Raw genomic sequence first — 21,454 nt, forward strand, 5'->3', positions numbered from 1 at the left:
ATTAAAAATTTAAAGATTACTAGTTGGGTGTGATGTTGCATGCTTGTATTTCCATCATTTGGGAGGCTGAGACAAGAGGATCGAAGTTCGAGGACAGCTTCAGGTACTACTTAGGCCCTTTGCAACTCAGTGAGACCCTATTTCAAAATAAAGGATAAAAAACAGGGCTGGGGATGTTGCTTGGAGGTAGAATGCCCCTGGGTTCTATCCTCAGTACAAAAAAAACCCAACAACAACAACAAAAATTTTCATTAAAGAAACTGATAAAAATTCTGTGTTAAATAAATTAAAATAATTATTAATTTGCATTAAAAAAAAAAAACTAGCCGGGTGTGGTGGCGCACACTTGTAATCCCAGCATTTGGGAGGCTGAGATGGGAGGATCGCAGTTCACAGACAGCCTCAGCTACATAGTGAGGCCCTCCGCAACTTAGTGAAACCCTGTTTCAAATAAAGAATAAAAAATAGGGCAGGGGGGTGTAGCTCGGAGGTCAAATGCCTCTGGGTTTCATCCCCAGACCTGCAAAAAAATAAAATAAAATAAAAAAATAATAAGCCGGGTGTGGTGGTGCACACTTGTAATCTCAGTACATGGGAGGCTGAGACAGGAGGATCATAGGTTTAGTCAGCTTCAGCTACTTAGTGAGGTCCTCTGCAATTTAGTGAAACCTGTTTACAAATAAAGAATAAAAAATAGGGCTGAAGCCGGGCATGGTGGCACACACTTGTAATCCCAGTATTCGGGAGGCTGAGACAGGAGGATTGCGGTTTTCGGACAGCCTCAGCTACTACTTGGTGAGGCCCTTTGCAACTCAGTGAGACTCTGTTTCAAAATAAAAAATAAAAATAGGGCTGGGGGTGTCACTTGGAGGTAGAATGCCCCTGGGTTCCATCTCCAGTACTGCAAAAACAAAATTTTGTGTTTTGTTGTATTAAGATTACCATTATTATTATTTTGTGTGTGTGTGTAGGGGGTACTGAGGATTGAGCTCAGAAGTGTTCTATGACTGAGCATCACCAGGCATGGTGCTGCATGCTTGCAATCCCAGTACTTGGGAAGCTGAGACAGGATGATCTCAGGTTCAAAGACAGCCTTGACAATTTAGTGAGGCCCTCCCCAACTGGCTGGGGATATAGCTCAGAGGTAGAATGCCCCTGGGTTCAATCCTCAGTGTAACAATAAATAAATAAATAAATAAATAAATAAATAAATAAATAAGAGTTTGGCTAATTGCTCAGGCTGGCCTTGAACCTTAATCCTCCAGTCTCAGCCTCCCAAGTACTGGGATTATAGGCATGTCACCACACCTGGCTAGATGTGTATCTTATAACTGATCAAATAAACCAGGCGAGGTGGCGCACACTTGCATTCCCAATACTTGGAGGCTGAGACAGGAGAATCACAGATTTTCAGTCACCCTCAGCAACATGAGGCCCTGTGCAACTTAGTAAAACCCAACTTCAAAATAAACAATAAAACAGGCCTGGGGGTGTATCTCAGAGGTAGAATGCCCTTGGGTTCAATCCACAGTATCACACACACACACACACACACACACACACACACACACACACACACACACACACAGAGTAAGGTGTGAGTCTGATAGGAGTAATTTAAAATATAGACTACAGATACAGAGCTAAAATTAACCTAGACCAAAAGGTCTTATTCACCTAGTCTCAGAAAATAACTGTGCAAACTTCCTGAGTTTTTGAGGACAGCCACTTGAACACGGCCTCTGGCACTATGCAGCACTTACACTGTAATCCTGTGTCAAGCTCAAAAGCATGAGTAATTTTCATTAGCTCTTCAACAAGCAGACTAAATCTTGTACTTTCTTGTAGGCTTCTGAAATTAAATTGTTTAAGAAGCACACTTAGAAAGTGATTATCAACTTTTTAAGGACACTAGCATAAAGACATGTGAACAAATAAAATTACAACTCTCTTCTAGTACAGATCTAAAAGAAAACCGTATTGAAAAAAACAAGTAACAGTGACATTACATACAGTACAATCGGTATATCACTGACATCAGAATAAACTGTGGAAGCCAGGCATGGTGGCACATGCTTGTAATCCCAGTACTTGGGAGGCTGATAAGGAGGATCGCAGATTCATGGCCAGCCTCAGCTACTTAGTGAGGTCCTCCACAACTCAGTGAGACCCTGTTTCAAAATAAAGAATAAAAAAATAGGGCTGGAGGTGTAGATCAGAGGTAGAATGCCCCTGGGTTCAATCTCCAGTAATAAACAAACAAACAAACAGTGTGGAAAACCAAGCGTGGTGGCACACATGTGTAATCCCAGTACATGAGAGGCTGAGTCTGAGATAGGAGGACAGCAGGTTTGAGGCTAGTCTCAGAAACTTTGCAAGATCCTATTTCAAAGTAAAAAAAAAAAAAAGGGGCCGGGGTGTACCTTACAGGTAGCAGTATTGATTGCTTTTATAATAATTTAATGTCATTAACATGAGTCCACCAAAAACTGAAAATTATCTAATACTACTATATAGTACATCTAAATGTACATATAAAGAGCTTAGTATTCTGAGTTATTTTGGTACTAGGAATTGAACATAGGGCATTCTTCCTCTGGGCTATACCCCTAGTCGTTTTTTATAATGAAACAGGATCTCACTATAAGTTGCTGAGGCTGGCCTTGAAAGAGTGATCCTCCTGTCTAAGCCTCTCAAGTACTGGGATTGCAGGTGTGTGTCAACATACCTTGGGAGAATTTAGTATCCTTTTCTTCTTTTTTTTTTTTTGGTACTGTAGATTGGATCCAGAGGCATTCTATATGCAAGCTATACCACCAACCCTTTTATATTTTATTTTTATATTTTGAAACAGGGTATAGCTAAGTTGCTCAGGGACTTATTGAGTTGCTGAGGCTGGCTTTGATTCTGCAATCCTCCTGCTTCAGTCTCTCAAGTATTGGAATTACAGCCATGCACCACTGCACAGGGCTTAAGAATTTAATTTTTTTTTTTTTAGGTACTGGAGATGGACCTAGACGCATTCTACCTCCAAATTACACCCCCAGCCCTATTTTTTTTTAAATTCTTTATTTTGAAACAAGGTCTCACTAAATTGCAGAGAGCCTAAGTACCTGAGGCTATCCAAGAGCCAGGGATCCTCCTGTCTCCGCCTCCCAAGTACTGGGATTAGAAGCCTGCGCCACCATGCCCAGCTTTAAGTATGCTTAACACGAGGGTCCTAACCAGTCCTTCACTGATACCTTTGCTTCTCAGGGCAAATGATTTCTACATCACTTGACAACAGATTACATCCAAAGAGAGATCTGAGTGTAGGAAAGTGGAAAGAAAATGCAATCAATCCATTCCTTTGTTTGTTTACTTATTCAATTGTACAAGGGATTGAACCCAGAGGCACTCTACCGCTACACCCCCAGCCCATTTTTTATTTGGACACAAAGTTTCACTAGGTAGCTGAGGCTGGCTTCGAACCTGTGTGATCCTCCTGTCTCAGTCTCCCAAGCGCTGAGATTACAAGCCTGTGCCACCACGCCAGGTTCCTGGTTCAAGGTCTCACTAGGTTGTTGAGGACCCTGCTAAGTTGCTGAGGCTAGCTTTGAACTTGTGATCCTGTTTCAGCCTCCCCAGTATTAGGATTACAGGGGTGCACCACCATGCCTGGCTCTTGATTTATTCCTTTAAATACCGGAGGACCTACTCTATATACCAGATAATAAAGAAACACTATGGATTGAGAGACAGAGTCTCCTAATAGAACTTAACATGTGGCAAGAGAGATGCACAGTATATCAATACATTAAGTGTGGGATAAGTAATTGAGTAGAAATAAATGGAATAAAGAAAATAAAAGCAAGATTAGGCTGGGCTTGGTGGTGCACGCTTGTAATGCTGGCATCTGGGAGGCTGAGACAGAAGGATCATGGTTTACAGATAGCCTCAGATACTTAGTGAGGCTCTTCGCAACTCAGTGAGACCCTGAATAAAAAATAGGGCTGGTGTTGTAGCTTGTAGGTAGAATGCCCTGGGTTCCATCCCCAGTACCACCAAAAAAAAAAAAAAAAAGACAACCGGGTCAGCGTGGTACAGCTATACTTTAGATAACAAATCATTCACAAGCAAAGGGAAAAGGCAGTATGCTGTCTACAGACACACCATGGCCCAATCTCATGGGATTCTGTATGCTAAGCAGGATTGGGCCTGATTAGTTCTTGGGTAGGAGAAAAGGGCATAAAATTCCTACCTACATCTACCTATAAAGCAGATGTCCCATAATATCTTCAGGAAAATAACCTTAGAAATAACTTCCTCTGTCTGCTGAGCATACTTTTATACAATTTTCTACTGATGAATAGTTTTATAGGAACACCAGATATGTCATTAAAGAAATTCTACTTTTTCATGCCTTGTTGCTTCCAACCTCCCATCATTATATAAATCACATACCTCCTGGTTATATCATTCTTACACAAAGGACACTGGGAAGGTCCTTTCTTCTGGTTGAGAAGTTTCAGCATACAAAATCTATAAATTATAAAAAAAAAGAAAAGAATGATTCAAGTTACTTTCTTTTGTGGAGCGAACACTCAAAAGGTAAAGGCCATGAAAAATTAAGTCTCAAAACTGCCCTTGAGAGTCATTTATAAGGCAGCGACAGGTGAATTACAACCGGTGGTTTTTCTCTGTTTTTAAATGCTGCAAAAGCAGGAAACAGAACATGTAAGAAATTATCTATGAAAGCTGGGTATGACGGTGCAAGCCTGAAATCCTAGTACTTAGTAGGCTGATATAGGAAGATTACAGGTTTGAGGCCAGTCTCAGCAATGTAGTGACACTGTTTCAAAATAAAAAATAAAACAGGTAGCTGGGCATGGTGTCGCATGTTTGTAATCCCAGAATTTGGGAGACTAAGACAGGACTGTGAGACCCTGTTTCAAAATAAGAATAAAAAATAAGGCCGGGCGTGGTGGTACGTGTTTGTAATCCAGTATTTGGGAGGCTGAGACAGGAGGATTGCGGTTCATGGGCAGCCTCAGCGACTTATTGAGACCATCCGCAACTTAGTGAGACCCTGTATCAAAATAAAGACTAAAAAATAGGGCAGGGTGTGTAGCCCAGAGGTTGAATGCCCCTGGGTTCCATTCCCAGACCCGCAAACACACAAACACACACACACACACACAACAAAACAAAACAAAAAAACAAGGCTAGGGGTCTAGTTCAGAGAAAATAGCTAGAATATCTCTGGGTTCAATCCATAGCACGCACGTGCACACACACACACACACGCACGCACACAGAAAAAAAGATGAAAACTGGACTTACATTCATGTGACTTATTCTTACAATTGAATAAAACTTATTAAAAAGTTAATATGAGATGGGCGTGGTGGCGCACGCTTGTAATCCCAGCATTCGGGAGGCTGAGACCGGAGGATCGTGGTTCGCGGACAGCCTCAGCTACTTAGTGAGGCCCTCTGCAACTCAGTGAGACCCGGTTTCAAAATAAATAAAAATAGGGCAGGGGCTGTAGCTCAGAGGTAGAATGCCCCTGGGTTCCATCCCCAGACCCACAAAAAAAAAAAAAATAAAAAATAAAAAAAAAATAAATAAATAAATTTAATATGGCAGCTGGGCGTGGTGGTGCACGGTTGTAATCCCAACATTTGAGAACTGAGACAGGAGGATCACAGTTCGCAGAAAGCCTCAGCTACTTAGTGAGGCCCTTTGCAACTCAGTGAGACCGTTTCCAAATAAAGTATAAAAATAGGTCTGGGAGTACAGCCAGAAGGTAGAAAAGCCTCTGGGTTCCACCCCCAGTACCACACACACCAAAAAAAAAAAAAAAAAAAAAAAAAAAAAAAAAAAAAAAATTACTTTAGTTTACAAAGTATTGGTCTGTGAAGAAACTGGTCTTACAATATGCATAGTTTCAGAAACAAGGCTTTAGAGGCCACAAAGCAACAAAAGTAAACTTCTTGAAGCAGAAAGGTAAGGCTAGGCTGGGTGGGCATGGTGACTGTGCTTTGGGAGGTGGAGACAGGAGGATCGGGCAGGTTCGAAGCCAGCCTTGCTGGCTTAAGAGATCCTGTTTCCAAATAAAATATAAAATAGGTCTGGGAGTATAGCCCAGGGGTAGAAAGGTCCCATCCCCAGTACCACCACAAAAAAAAAAATTAAAAAAAAAAAAAAAAGGGTAAAGCTATGCTATGCTCCATGGCGTGTGGCCTGGGATAAAGGACTAGAGCTGGGTGTGTTGGCACATGCCTGTAATTGCAGTACTTGGGAGGCTGAGAAAGGAAGATCACAGGTTTGAGGCCAACCTCAGCAATTTAGTGAGACCCTCAACAACTTAACAAGATCCTATTTCAAAATAAAAAATAAAAGGGCTGGGAATGAAACTCAGAGGTAGAATGTCCCTTGGTCCAATCCCCAGTAACCCAAAAAGAGAGAGAGAAGCTGAAGAAGCATAAGAAAAGAGAATAGATTTAACCAGTGGTATGACATAAAAAAGGAGCAAAAAGTGGAAATGGGCATCTGGATCCATGTTGGGATGGAAGAATAAGACAGAATGGAGAAGAAAGAAAGAAGATACCATCCAACTGGCAGACGTGTGCTCACAGGGTCTGTCCTCAAGGGGAACAGGTTCCTGCAGCTTCAGCCAGCACTCATTATCCTCATAGCAGCAGCTGCTCTCTTTTTTAGATTATAGAAACATTGTAAGACTGATCAAAATTAGGGTCTGTGTTCCCAGAAGTACATACCCACAGTTTTTAAAATACAATTGAATTTAAAAGTGCATGCAATTTTAGGAAATTCATGAAGACCATTCATGAATCCTAAGTTAAGAACTCTTGAATTTAGAAATTTCTGAAAGAATACATAAAAAATTAACAATTGAAGCTGGGCGTGGTGGCGCACATTTGTAATCCCCGCACTTGGGAGGCTGAAACAGGAGGATCGCACAGGTTCGAAGCCAGCCTCAGCTACTTAGTGAGGCTCTCAGCAACTTAGTGAGACCCTATTTCCAAATAAAAATAGAAAATAGGTCTGGGAGTATAGTCCGGAGGTAGAAAGCCTCTGGGTTCCACCCCCAGTACCACCAAAAAAAAAAGAAAAAAAAAATTAACAATTGTAGTTGTCTCTGGCAGGAGAAATAGAAGACAAGGGTGCTGGGGTAGGAGGAAAATATACTGTGCATCATATACCCTTCTGTATTAATAAATACAGATTCTAGGTACATGGGTTGCTTTTTCAATTAAAATATAAAAATTAGAGAAGAATGCACCCTTGTTCCACTAAATTACCTTCTCTACTTTTCCTGAAATTCTTCCACTAAGAAGCAAACATTTAGCTGGGCGTGGTGGTGCACACTTGTAATCCCCGCGCTTGGGAGGCCGAGACAGGAGGATGGCGCTGGTTCGGGGCCAGCCTCGCTGGCTTAAGAGACCCTGTTTCCAAAAAAAAAAGTATAAAATAGGTCTGGGAGTGTAGCCTGGAAGTAGAGGGCCTTCCAGGAACCCCAGTACCCCCACCACCAAAAAAAAAAAAACAAAAACAAAAAAAAACCCAGCAAACATTTAGGCCGTGCAGGGTGGCATGCTTGTAATCCCAGCATTCGGGAGGCGGAGACCAGACAACCTCAGCTGCATAGTGAGGCCCTTCTCAACTCAGTGAGACCCTGTTTTTTTTTTTTAAAAAAAAAGACTAGCCCGGTGTGGTGGCACACTCTTGTAATCCCTGCGCTTGGGAGGCTGAGACAGGAGGATCACACGGGTTCGAAGCCAGCCTTAGCTGCTTAGTGAGGCTCTGAGCAACTTTGTGAGACCCTGTTTTCAAATAAAATATTTTAAAAAAAGGTCTGGGAGTATAGCCTGGAGGTAGAAAGCCTCTGGGTTCCACTCCCAGTACCACCAAAAAGTAAATAAATAAAAAGAAAAAGAAAGAAAAAAAAAAAAAACTTAAAAAAAATAGGGCTGGGAGTGTAGCTTGGAGGTACAATGCCCCTTGGTTCCATCCCCAGTGCCTTAAAGAAAAAAAAAAAAAAAAGAAAAAAAAAAAAAGCAAACATTTTTATTTCAAAGGGCAAGATACTTAAATATGTAAGTACAGTCATCCTTCAGTATAGGGGGTATTGGATTCAAGATCTCCTTGGATACCAAATATCTCAGGGTGCTTCCATCCCTCATATGCGATGATATATAGTAATGGTATATAGTAATTGCACATAACCACATCTCCCATATACCTTAGTCAACTCAAGACTACTTATATATCTAATACAATGTAAATGTTTTGTAAATAGTTGTTATACTGTATTGTTTAGGGAGTAATATTAAAAAAAAAAGTCTGTATATATTCAGTGCAGACATTTTTTTTTCCCAGACATGGGGATTGAACCCAGGGGCATTCTACCTCCAAGCTATACCCCCAAACCCTATTTTTTATTCTTTATTTTGAAACAGGATCCCACTAAGTTGTGGAGAGCCTCTCTAAGTAGCTGAGGCTGGCTGCAAACCTGCAATCCTCCTGTCTCGGCCTCCCAAGTACTGTGATTACAAATGTGTGCCACCATGCCTGGCTCAGACACATTTTTTCCTGAATATTTACAACCTACTGTTGGTTGAATCCGAGGCTCAGAGCTGGCAGATTTGTAGGGCATATGGAAGGCTAACTATGTAACTTGATCACTGGTATGAATGAATTTCAGCATATATAAAAAATGATATCAGACCATTCCCTATCTTTAAAAGGCTCAAAAAGCAGGCAAGCACTGAACCTTGCATGGGGGGGGGGGGGTGGGACGGGGAGGTGAGGAAGGAGGACATTCAGAAATGAAAAGGAAAAATCAGGAAAGTTGAAAAACAACTTGCTTATTTCACAACTGCTTGCAATCTATGCTCACACTTGGACACAAAAACCAAACAGCTGTTTAAAGTGATTTTACATCACATTTTATAGGCAGATACGCTATGTCAATACTTTATCAGGAACTATGGCTGTAACCAATTTATGATGACTCTGTAAGTATTCTCACCTCTCCATGTTAGAATAAAGAGATCTGGATTTTTGTTGTTGTCATTTAAATGAAGATAAAGATCCTATAGTTAGGTATTCCCTGTTATACATTCAAACTTACTTGCAAAATATGTGGTCACATTTTGTAGATACAGGTTCTTTGATCAATTCCAGACTAGAAGGGTAAGAAAATAAAAACAAGAAAAAATAAATAAGACTCAATATATTTTAAAAATAAATATATTTTTAGTAAAGAAGTTCAACATTAGGTTCTTATAATCAATACAAACTATGGCTTTGTTAGGCATGGTGGTACAAACCTATAATCCCAATACTTGGGAGACTGAGACAGGATGATCACAGGTTCATGGTGAGTTTCAGCAACTCAGCAAGAATCTCAGCAACTAAGTGAGATTCTGTTTCCAAATAAGAAATAAAAAAGAAGCCGGGCGTGGTGGCGCACGCTTGTAATCCCAGCATTTGGGAGGCTGAAACTGGGGGATCGCGGTTCGCAGACAGCCTCAGCTACTTAGTGAGGCCCTCCGCAACTTAGTGAGACCCTGTTTCAAAATAAAGAATAAAAATAGGGCAGGGGTGTGGCTCAGAGGTCAAATGTCCCTGGGTTCCATCCCCAGACCCCCCCCCCAAAAAGAACTGGGCATTTTGGCACACGCTTGTCATCCCCAGCTTTGGAGGCTGAGACAGTAGGATTGCACAGGTTTGAAGCCAGCCTCAGCTGCTTAGTGAGGCTCTCAGTAACTTAGTGAGAACCTGTTTCCAAATAAAACATAAAATAGGTCTGGGAGTATAGCCCAGAGGTAGAAAGCCCTGGGTTCCACCCCCAGTACCACACACACACACACACACACACACACACACACACACACACACACACACAAGAGCTGTGGTACAGTTCAAAGGTAGAATGTGCCTGGGTTCAATCCCTAGCAAACACCCACACACACACATACATATGTTTGGCTTTATGATCATTCAATACTTATTAAATGTCTGCTGTGCTAGGAGCTAACAACACAACAGAAATTATGATCCTTAGCTGGGTGTGGTGATACACTTTTAATCCCAGTACTTGGAAGGCTGAGACAGGAGGATCTGGGTTTGCAGCCAGTCTCCGCTACACTTAGTGAGGCTCTTCACAACTTAGTGAGACCCTGTTTCAAAATAAAGAATAAAAAACCAGGCGTGTGATGGTGCACACTTGTAATCCTAGTGCTTGGGAGGCCGAGACAGGAGGATCTCACAGGTTTGAAGCCAGCCTCAGCTACTTAGTGAGGCTCTCTGCAACTTAGTGAGACCCTGTTTGCAAATAAAGTATAAAATAGGTCTGGGAGTATAGCCCAGAGGTAGAAAAGCCCCTGGGTTCCACCCCTAGTATCACCAAAAAAAAAAAAAAATAATAATAAAATAAATAAATAATAACAATGAAAAAAGTAAAAAATAAAAAATAGGGCGGGGGGGGGGTACAGCTTGGAGGTAGAATGCTCCTGGGTTCAATCTCCAGCACCACAGGGGGAAAAAAAAAAAAAAAAAAGAAAGAAATTGGTTTTCACTGATACCAATTTTTGAGCTGTCATGTGTGTGTGTGTGTGTGTGTGTGTGTGTGTGTGTGTGTTACTAGAAATGGAACACAGGGCATTCTATACCCCCAGTCCTATTTTTTATTCTTTATTCTATTTTTTTGTGGTACTGGGGATGGAACCCAGAAGCACTTTATACTGAGCTACACCCCCAGCCCTATTTTCTAGTCTTTTGATTTGCTGAAACAGGGTCTCACTGAGTTGCAAAGGGCCTCACTAAGTAGTTGAGGCTGTACACAAACCTAGATCCTCCCGTCTCAGCCTCCCGAATGCTGAGATTACAAGCGTGAACCACTATGCTCGGCTTGAGCTATTTTGTGTTCACACCTTATGCCTTATCTGAACTCTAAACTTACCATAAAGACAAAATTTTCTGTTTACAAGTTTCCCTTTATTCTTAGTTTCATTTTCTTTTCCTTTTTTTTTTTTTTCTTTTCTTATTTTGGTGGTACTGGAGGTGGAAACCAGAGGCTTTCTACCTTCAGGCTACACTCCCAGACCTATTTCATATTTTATTTGTAAACAGGGTCTCACTAAGTTGCAGAGAACCTCACTAAGTAGCTGAGGCTGGCTACAAACCTGTGCGATCCTCTCGTCTCAGCCTACCAAGTACTGGGATTACAGGTGTACACCACTGCCCTGGCTAAGTTTCCAACTAATATTGGGACCATGGTTGGCTACAGGTAACTGAAACTGTAGAAAATGAAACCAATTACACACACACACACACACACACACACACACACACACACACACTCACACACACACACACGTATCCCCAATGGATATTGAGTGCCACAGAATTTCTATTGGAATCCTACAAAACACTGTTGGTGTGTGACTGCCTTCTTAACATAAAAAAATTCCAAAGCAGGGTGTGATGGCGCATGCTTGTAATCCCAGGATTTGGGAGGCTGAACCAGGAGGATCACAGTTCGTGGACAACCTCAGCTATTTAGTGAGGCCCTCCGCAACTTAGTGAGACCCTGTTTCAAAGCAAAGAATAAAAAAAACAGGGCAAGGGGTGTAGCTCAGAGGTCAAATGCCCCTGGGTTCCATCGCCAGACCCGCAAAATAAATAAATAAATAAATAAATAAATAAATAAATAAATAAATAAATAAAATTCCAGCATTCACACAAAAAAGATCCAGACATATCATCCAGTTTCAACAACTACTGAACTGGCCATTCAATAAATGGCCAGTCTTAAGCTGGGCATGGTGGCACACGCTTGTAATCCCAGCATTTGGGAGGCTGAGACCTGAGGATCGCAGTTCGCAGACAGTCTCAAGCTACTAAAGTGAGGCCCTCCGCAACTTAGTGAGACCCTGTTTCAAGATAAAGAATAAAAAATAGGACAGGGGGTGTATCTTGGAGGTCAAATAGCTCTGGGTTCCATCCCCAGACCCACTAAATAAATAAATAAGTAAATAAGTAAATAAATAAATAAATGGCCAATCTTGCCAGGGATGTGTTGCATACCTGTAATTCCACTATTTAGGAGACTGAGACAGGAAATCTCAGGTTTGCAGCAAGCCTAGGGAACTTAGTGAGGGCTTGTGCAGCTCTGTAAAACCCTACTTTATTTTTAAGTTCTTAAAAATTCTGGCCAGGTGTGGTGATACATGCTTGTAATCCCAGCATTCAGGAAGTAGAGACCGGAGGACTGCAGTTCGTAGACAGCCTCAGCTACTTATTGAGGCCCTTCACAACTCAGTGAGACCCTGTTTCAAAAAATAAAAGACTAAAAAATAGGACCAGGGATGTAGCTTGGAGGTAGAATGTCCCTGGGTTCAATCCGAAGTACTGAAAAAAAAAAAAAAAAAGATACTGGGGAATGGACCCAGGTGCATTCTACCTCCAAGCTAGACACATGGTCCAATTTATTTATTTTTTGTGGTACTGGCATTCTATCTCAGAGACACACCACAAGCCCTGTTTAATTCTTTTTTTTTTTTTTTTTGGTGGTACTGGGGTGGAACCCAGAGGCTTTCTACCTCCGGGCTATACTCCCAGACCTTTTTTATATTTTATTTGGAAACAGGGTCTCACTAAGTTGCTGAAAGCCTCAATAAGTAGCTGAGGCTGGCTTCGAACCCGTGCGATCCTCCTGTTTCAGCCTCCTAAGCGCGGGGGATTACAAGCCTGCGCCACCACGCCCGGCATCCTGTTTAATTCTTATCTTCCTATCTCAGCTTCCCAAGTACTAAATTACAGGCATGTGCATCACACCAGAATAAAAAATTTTCTAAAACTTAAAAACATATCATTTAACCTACAGAATTTCACATTCTGGATATTGCCGCTTGTAAACCTATAGTGTGACTTAACATATTCTTTCTATTTCCAATAAACGACACGTTCAACCTCAATCAGATTCAAGTTCAATTTTTTGTTATTGTTGTTGTTACTGGGGATTAAAACCAGAGGAGTTCTACCTTTGAGCCACACCCCCAGCCCTATTTCTTTTTGTGTGTATATAGTACTGGGGATTGAACCCAGGGGCATTCTACCTCTGAGCTATACCCCTAACCCTATTTTTTATTTTGAAACGGCCTCGCTAAGTAGCTGGTCCTGGCTACGAACCTGTGATCCTCCTGTCTCAGCCTCCCAAGTATTGGGATTACAAGTGTGCGCCACCATCCCCGGGGCTAGAAGCTGATTTTTAGTAGAAAACTCCAGACAGGACATTAAAGAAGAGAAAATGTGATGATGTGAGAGTAATGTTATTCTTTTTATTAAATGCTTAACTTTTAGAGAAGGATAACAAGAAAAGCTAGGGCATAATAGTCTTGTTGTAAAGGGTGGCTGTGGTAATACAACTCTTGTAATCATGGGATCCCTGACGCAGGACAGGGCAATGGAAAGAGAAACACTGGACTAAGTCAGAAGGCTGGGTTTCTATTACCATTGTTCTCTCTCTTTGGTACTGCAGATTGAACCCAGGGCTTTGCACTTGCTAGGCAGGTACTCTATCACTGAGCTACATTCCCAGTCCAAGTTCACTTTTTTTTATTTATTGGCAGAGCAATCTTAGGCTAAGTAGTCTACATGAACCTCAGTTTACTTCAGTCACCCACCTTGTCAGTCTTCTGGGGCTACTTTGAGAATAAAATTAAATGTTAGCCAATCGGTGATGCACACCTGTAATCCCAGTACTTGGGAGAGTCAGACAGAAAGATTGCAGCTTTAGGCCAGTATGCATTAACTTAGTGTGACCCTATTCCAAAATAAAAATAAAAGGGGCTAGGGATGCAGCTTAGAGGGAGAATGCCCCTGGACTCAATCCCCAGTATCACACACAAACACACATGGAAAATTAAATGCTACTTGGGCAAATGCATCACATCACAACATGAGATGGCTGGAACCAATGTCAGTATTATTATTGAGACCAAATTTGACTTTGGAGGAAAAAGAAAATAAAACAACAAAAAAAAATCTGATTTGTTACTAAATTGCTACTTCTGATAAGCTAGATATGAATGAAATTTTCAGTAAAAGAGGAATTGGATTTTGCTACCATACCAGATGGCTTTCATTCTCACCACTGACTCAATCCTGAAATAATTATACTTCAGTATGGTAATTATAATCCAAGCTATACAAACACACTATAAACACAAACTCTGAACAGATGAAAACTCCAATATGTAAAAGGTAATGACTGTTGAAGGAAGAGCTTAAAGACAGAAGTGAAAGAGAAAAAAAAAAAAACGCCTCTTCTAGATCCTGATGACAGTAAATATTTACTATTAAAGCGAATCAAGCCAGGCCTGGTGGTGCATGCTTGTAATCCCAGTACTTGGGAGGCTGAGACAGGAGGATCACAGGTTCCCAGCCAGCCTCAGTTACTTGGTGAGGCCCTCTACAACTTAGTTGAGACTCTGTTTCAAAATAAAGAATAAATAAGGCTGAGGGTGTAACTTGGAGGTAGAATGCCTTAGGTTCCATTCCCAGTACCACACACACAAAAATACAGTGATTCAAATACTTTAAACACTTGAAACCAGCAGTGTATGTGGGGGGAAGTTGGGAGGTGGTTACTGGGTACAGAACACAGGGGTTTTCTACCTCTAAGGTATACCCTAGTCCTGTTTTGTTTTTCTGTCACTAAGATGCTGAAGCTGGCCTTGAGCCTGTGATCCCCCTGTCTCAGCTTCCTAAGTAGTGGGATTACAGGCCTATACTACCACACTTGGCTCAAATAAGCCAATATTTTGAGCCTATTCCATATATGCATCATGAAACTACTAGAAAAAGTAGGTTTATTTTATTTTACTGTGTGTGTGTGTGTGTGTGTGTGTGTGTGTGTGTGTGTGTGTGTGTGTTACTAGGAGTTAAACCCAGAGGCATCTTACAGCTAGCCCTACTTTTTAATCCTCCCTCCCTCCCTTCCTTCCTTCAGTACTGGGGATGGAACCAGGGGCATTCTACCTCCAAGCTCCACCCTGAGCCCTATTTTTTATTCTTTATTTTAAATAGGGTCTTACTCATGCTGGGTGTGGTGGTGCATGTTTGTAACCCCACTCTTGGAAGGTGGAGACAGGAGAATCGTGCAGGTTCGAACCCAGCCTTGCTGGCGTAAGAGGCCCTGTTTCCAAGTAAAAATATAAAATAGGTCTGGGAGTATAGCCCGGGGGTAGAAGAGTTCCGTCCCCAGTACCACCAAAAAATAATAAAAATTAAATAAATGAATAAATAAATAGGGTCTCACTGAGTTGCAAAGGGCCCAAGTAGCTGAGACCATCCAGTGATTCTCCTGTCCCAGCCTCCCAAATGCTGGGATTACAAGTGTGTGCCACCACACCTGGCTTACTTTTTAATTTTTTAAAGAATCTCACTAAATTGCTGAGTCTGGCTGCAAACCTGAGATCTTCTTGACTCAGCATCCCAAGTACTGGGATTATAAGCATGTGCCACTGCATCTGGCTAGGTTTATGTTTGAAAAACAAAAAGCTGCCGGGTGTGGTGGCGCATGCTTATAATCCCCATGTTTGGGAGGCTGAGACAGGAGGATCATGCAGATTCGAAGCCAGCCTCTGCTGGCTTAAGAGACCCTGTTTCCAAATAAAAAATATAAAATAGGTCTGGGAATGTAGCCCAGAGGTAGAAGGCCCCTGGGTTCCATCCCAGTACAACCAAAAAAAAAAAAAAAAAAAAAAAAAAAAGCTACCAGGTGACACTTTTTAGGAAACTCTTCTGGAACTCAAAGTTTTATAGTCGTATGTAAAAAGGTAGAAAGAACTACAGTTATTACAGATATCCACCAAGTGAGCTGGGCCTGGATAACCCAGTAAGACTCTGTCTTATAAGAAAACAAACAACAAAAAATTCTGGCAGAAGCCGGGCATGATGGCGCACGCTTGTAATCCCAGCATTTGGGAGGCTGAAATCAGAGGATCGCAGTTCACCGACAGCCTCAGCTACTTAGTGAGACCCTGTTTCAAAATAAAGAATAAAAAATTGGGCAGGGGGTGTAGCTCGGAGGTCAAATGCCTCTGGGTTACATCCCCAGCCCCGCAAAAAAAAAAAAAAAAAAAAAAAATTCTGGTGATTGTAGCCCAGTGGTGGCTCAATCCCCAGTACTGCAAAATTAGGACTTTTTTTTTTTTTTGGGGGGGGGGTGTGCTAGGGATTGAACCCAGGGGTATTCTGCCTCTGAGCTACACTCCTAACTCCACATCCCTACTTTATTTTTTATTTGAAAATAGGGTCTTGCTAAGGACTTCACTAAGTAACTTTATGAGACCCTGTTTTCAAATAAAAAATAAAATAGGGCTGGGAGTGTAGCTCAAAGGTAGAATGTCCCTGGGTACTATCCTCAGTTCTACACACACACAAAAGAACAATTTAATTTAAAAGTCATTAAAAGGTAGTTTTTATTCTATTTGTAATAGAAAACAATAAGCTGGAAAATAAACAGTTGACAAAATAATTTATCAGTAACTTTCACTTTTGCATTTTTAATTTTTTTTTTTTTTTTTTTGGGTGATACTGGGGTTCCTGGAAGCCCTTCTTCCTCCGGGCTACACTCCCAGACCTATTTTATATTTTTGAAACAGGGTCTCTTACACCAGCACAGCTGGCTTCGAACCTGCGCGATCCTCCTGTCTCCGCCTCCCAAGCGCGGGGATTACAAGCGTGCGCCACCACGCCCGGCTGCATTTTTAATTTTTATGTACCTAAGTTTTGTTTTTTTGTTTTGTTTTGTGGTAATGGGGCTGGAACTCAGGGGCATTCTACCTCCGAGCTACATCCCCAGCCCTATTTTTTATTTTGAAACAGGGTCTCACTGAGTTGCAAAGGGCCTCACTAAGTAGTAACTGAGGCTGTCTGCAAACCGCGATCCTCCTGTCTCAGCCTCCCAAATGCAGGGATTACAAGCGTGCACCACCACGCCTGGCTTGTACCTAAGTTTTTTGTGGTTTTTTTTTGGTGGTACTGGGGGTGGAACCCAGAGGCTTTCTACCTCCGGGCTATACTTCCAGACCTATTCTATACTTTATTTGGAAACAGGGTCTCACTAAAGGTTGCTGAGAGCCTCACTAAGTAGCTGAGGCTGGCTTCGAACCTGTGAGATCCTCCTTTCTCAGCCTCCAAAGTGTGGAGATTACAAGCGTGCGCCACCACGCCCAGTGTACCTAAGTTTTTTAAGTTGCTGATTTAATTTGCCAGAATAAAGAAGAACATTACATTTTTATGACTGAGTCCCAGAGAAATGTAAAATAAATAGACCCAAATGCCATATTATTAAAGACTTTTCTGTGTGTGTGTGTGTGTGTGGTACTGGGGTGGAACCCAGGGGCTTTTCTATCTCCAGGCTATCCTCCCAGACCTATTTTATACTTTATTTGGAAACAGGGTCTTACTAAGTGGCTGAGAGCCTCACTAAGTAGCTGAGGCTGGCTTCAAACCTGTGCAATCCTCCTGTCTCAGCCTCCCAGGAGCTGGGATTACAAGCGTGCGCCACCACGCCCGGCTTGAACTTTTTCTTATTTTTTTTAGTACTGGGCATTGAACCCAGGGGCATTCTACCTTGGAGCTGATACAGACACTTTTCCAAATAAAGTATAAAATAGGTCTGGGAGTATAGCCTGGAGGTAGAAAAGCCCCTGGGTTCCACCCTCAGTATCACGAAGGAAAAAAAAAAAAAAAAAAAAGAATGCCCCGGGTTCAAATGCTAGTACCAAAGAAAGAAGAGAGAGTAGAGAAAGAAAAGGAATATAAGCAGCCTGATCTCGACAAATTATTTTTTTCTTCCCTACTATGTCAGGTCAATTCTACTCATTTGCTTAGAAGAAAATCATATAAGGGAGAACCCCAAATTAATAAACTCCTCTGTTGACTTACCAGATTGGGCACTCTAAGATTTTCTGCATGGCATTAAGGACATTTTGTACTTCTTCAACAGGAACCGTAGATAAATCCATTTCTTTCTGTTCCCTTGAAGTTTAACACATAAAATATAAAACAAATATGAACAAGCCGGATGTGGTGATGCACATTTGTAATTACAGTAATCGGGATGCTTAGATAGGAGGATCGTGATCCGTGGCCAGCCTCAGCTACTTAGTTAGGCCCTTGGCAACTCAATGAGACTGTTTCCAAATAAAGAATATAAACTAGGGCTTGCGTGTAGCTCAGAGGTAGAATGCCTCTGGGTTCCACCCTCAGTGTGTTTGTTTATTTTGGTAGTGGGGAATCCAGGGGCCTTCTACCTCTCAGCTACATCCCCAGCCCTATTTTATATTTTATTTGGAAACAGGGTCTCACGAAGTTGCTGAGAGCCTCACTCAGTAGCTGAGGCTGGCTTCAAATCTGTGCAATCCTCCTGTTTCAGCCTCCCAAGCGCTGGGATTACAAGCATGAGCCACCACGCCTAGCTCCCAGTATGTTAAAAAAAAAAAAAAAAAAGCCGGGCATGGTGGTGCACGCTTGTAATCCCCGCGCTTGGGAGGCAGAGACAGGAGGATCGCGCTGGTTCGGAGCCAGCCTTGCTGGCTTAAGAGACCCTGTTTCCACATAAAGTTAAAAAATAGGTCTGGGAGTGTAGCCCGTGGGAGTGTAGCCTGGAGGTAGAAGGGCTTCCAGGAACCCCAGTACCACCACCAAAAAAAAAAAGAAAAAGAACAAACTATTTTTTTTTGGTACTAGGAATTGAACACAGAGTAATTCTAACTCCAGGCTGCACCCCTAGCCCCATTTTATTTTTTATTTGGAAACACTAGGAAAGACTAGGGTCTTACTAGGTTGCTGATAGCCTTGAAAAGTTGCCAAGGCTGGCTTTGAACCTATAAGCCTCCTAGCTTTAGCCTCCCAAGTACTGGGATTACAAGTGTGTGCCACCACACCTGACAATAGTGTTATTTCTAAATAAGAGAAATTTAGCATTGGAATGCTTTAGAATTACATAAACCAGTAGGGTGTGGTGGCGTGAATTTGTAATTCCAGCATTTGGGAGGCTGGGAGAGGAGAATCAAGGTTCCTGGACAGTCTCAGGTACTCAGTGAGGCCCTTTGCAACTCAATGAGAACCGTTTCAAATACCTGGAGCTTGGGAGGCAGAGACAGGTGGATCGCACAGGTTCAAAGCCAGCCTCAGCTACTTAAGTGAGGCTCTCAGCAACTTAGTGAGACCCTCCCTGTTTCAAAAAAATATATAAAAATAGGTCTGGAAGTATATCCTGGAGGTAGAAAAACCCTGGGTTCCACACCAGCACCACAAAAATAAAATAAAATAAAATAAATTTTAAAAACAGGGCTGGGGGGGGGTGTAAGCTCAGAGGTAGAATACTTCTCGGTTCCACTCATAGTACTAAAAAATAAAATAAAATACAGCTGGGAGTATAGCTCTGAGGTAGAATGCTCCTAGTTGCAATCCCCATCACACAGTAAAATAAACTTTGCTGGGCGTGTTGCCGCATGCTTGTAATCCCAGCATTTGGGAGGCTGAGACCAGAGGATCACAGTCCGAGGACAATAAAATAAACTGGGCTGGGGATGTGGCTCAGAATTAGAAAGCCCCTGGATTCAATCCCGGAAAATAATAAAAATAAACAAAACCAGCACCAACCAACACTTTCCCACACACTGTTTTCCAATGTCCTGAACGCACTTCAGGATTCTTCTCAAACACTACATGCCAGCAGCATCTGTTACTACTGATGCTTCTGTCTGTACTTGGCCCCTTCTCAACCCTAGCATAGGTCTGGATGCTGAGACAGGAGGAACACAAGTTTTTTTTTTAATTTTTTTTTTTTTGGTGGTGGTACTGGGGGTGGAACCCAGAGGCTTTCTACCTCCAGGCTATATTCCCAGACCTATTTTATATTTTATTTGGAAACAGGGTCTCACTAGGTTGCTGAGATCCTCACTAAGTAGCTGAGGCTGGCTTTGAACCTGTGCGATCCTTCTGTCTCAGCCTCTCAAGTGTGGGGATTACAAGCGTGCACCACCACGCCCGACTAGGAACACAAGTTTGAGACCAGCCTCAGCAACTTAAGAGGGAGCCTCAGCAACTTAATGAGCCTGTTTCAAAATAAAGAAATAAAATGGGGGGGGGTGCAGTTCAGAGATAGAACATGCCTAGGTTCAACACACACATTTGCTGGATGTGAGGCTGAAACAAGAGGGCAAGTTCAAGGGCAGCTGCAAGTGGTAACTCAGCAAGATCTTGCTTAAAAATAAAAAACAAAAAGAGCTGAAGATATGGGTCATTGGTAGAACCCCAGTGGGTCAATCCTCAGCACTCCCCAGACTGGGGGGGGGGGGGGTTTGAGGCTCTCTCAGCCTCCCAAGTACTGGGATTACAAACATGTGCCACCATGCCCAGCTCTCTCTTATTTTGCCCACTGGAATCGCAAAAAGACGCCCCATTCCCCCACCCATACGAAGCTAGGTGCAGAGGCACAAAACTGTAATCTCAGTGGACTGAGGAGGCTGAGGCAAGAGGATTGCAAGTGCAAGACCAGCCTGGGAAACTTAGTGAGACCCTATCTCAAAAATAAAATACAGAGCCGTGCATGGTGGCACACACTTGTAATCCCAGTACTTGGGAAGCTAAAAAACGAGGATCCAGGTTGGCGGCCAGCCTCAGCTACTTAGTGAGGTCTTCCACACTTAGTGAGACCCTGTTTCTAAATAAAGAATAATAATAATAATAATAATAAAAAGCTAGGAATGTAACTCAGAGGTAGAATGCCCCTGAGTTCAATCCCCAGCACCACAAAAAAATGAAAAGTCAAAAAGTAAAATAAAATACATCGGAGGCTGAGAAAGGAGGATCGCCAAGTTCGAGGGAAGTCTTGGAAGTAGTGAGACTACTACTAGCGAGGCCCTGTGTCCCCCCAAAATAGTGGAGGGGGCCTGGATTTCAATGTAGAATGTTCCAAGTTTAATCCCCTATACCACAAAACAAACATATATATGAATAAATTGCAAAACGGGGCTAGGGATCTACTTCAGTGGTAATACCCCTGAGTTCAATCCTTACTACCACAAAAAACCAAAAAAAATGTATATAGATCCATTTTTTTAAGGGTTCTCTTCTGCGAAATCCTGTCTGCTCCTATTCCTCAGGTCTCTTCATTTACTAGTCTGTATTATATACTCATGGTGTCCCTCTCAAGGCACATTCCAGTTCCTATTAGTAGGATTCCTTCTAGAACACACTGTATCGACCTCATTATCCTCAGAGACCCACACACACACCCGGGAACCCACAAACTGTCCCCTCCTAGGCTTTCTATTCACAACGTCTTAGGCCCTTAGTTTCCACCCTCCGGGTCCTCAGCCCAATAAACACCCATTTTACTGTCCTTCGGGGGACCTCTCCTCAC

At 42.2% G+C, this 21,454-nt stretch overlaps 1 protein-coding gene across 1 annotated transcript in view; it reads right to left on the minus strand.

The window, feature by feature from the left end:
- The window catches only part of BRCA1 (BRCA1 DNA repair associated), a gene marked incomplete at both ends in the record, with an annotated part of 79,426 nt that extends 61,379 nt beyond the window's left edge, over window positions 1-18,047 (minus strand). The window contains 4 exons of the mRNA XM_080714076.1: window positions 1,764-1,852; window positions 4,444-4,521; window positions 9,137-9,190; window positions 17,968-18,047. Coding sequence (XP_080570202.1) covers window positions 1,764-1,852; window positions 4,444-4,521; window positions 9,137-9,190; window positions 17,968-18,047 — 301 coding nt within the window. The remainder of the gene's footprint in view (window positions 1-1,763; window positions 1,853-4,443; window positions 4,522-9,136; window positions 9,191-17,967) is intronic.
- Window positions 18,048-21,454: the final 3,407 nt, after the last annotated feature.

Source organism: Muscardinus avellanarius, assembly GCF_963383645.1.
Source record: "Muscardinus avellanarius genome assembly, chromosome: 16".
Lineage (NCBI taxonomy): Eukaryota > Metazoa > Chordata > Mammalia > Rodentia > Gliridae > Muscardinus > Muscardinus avellanarius.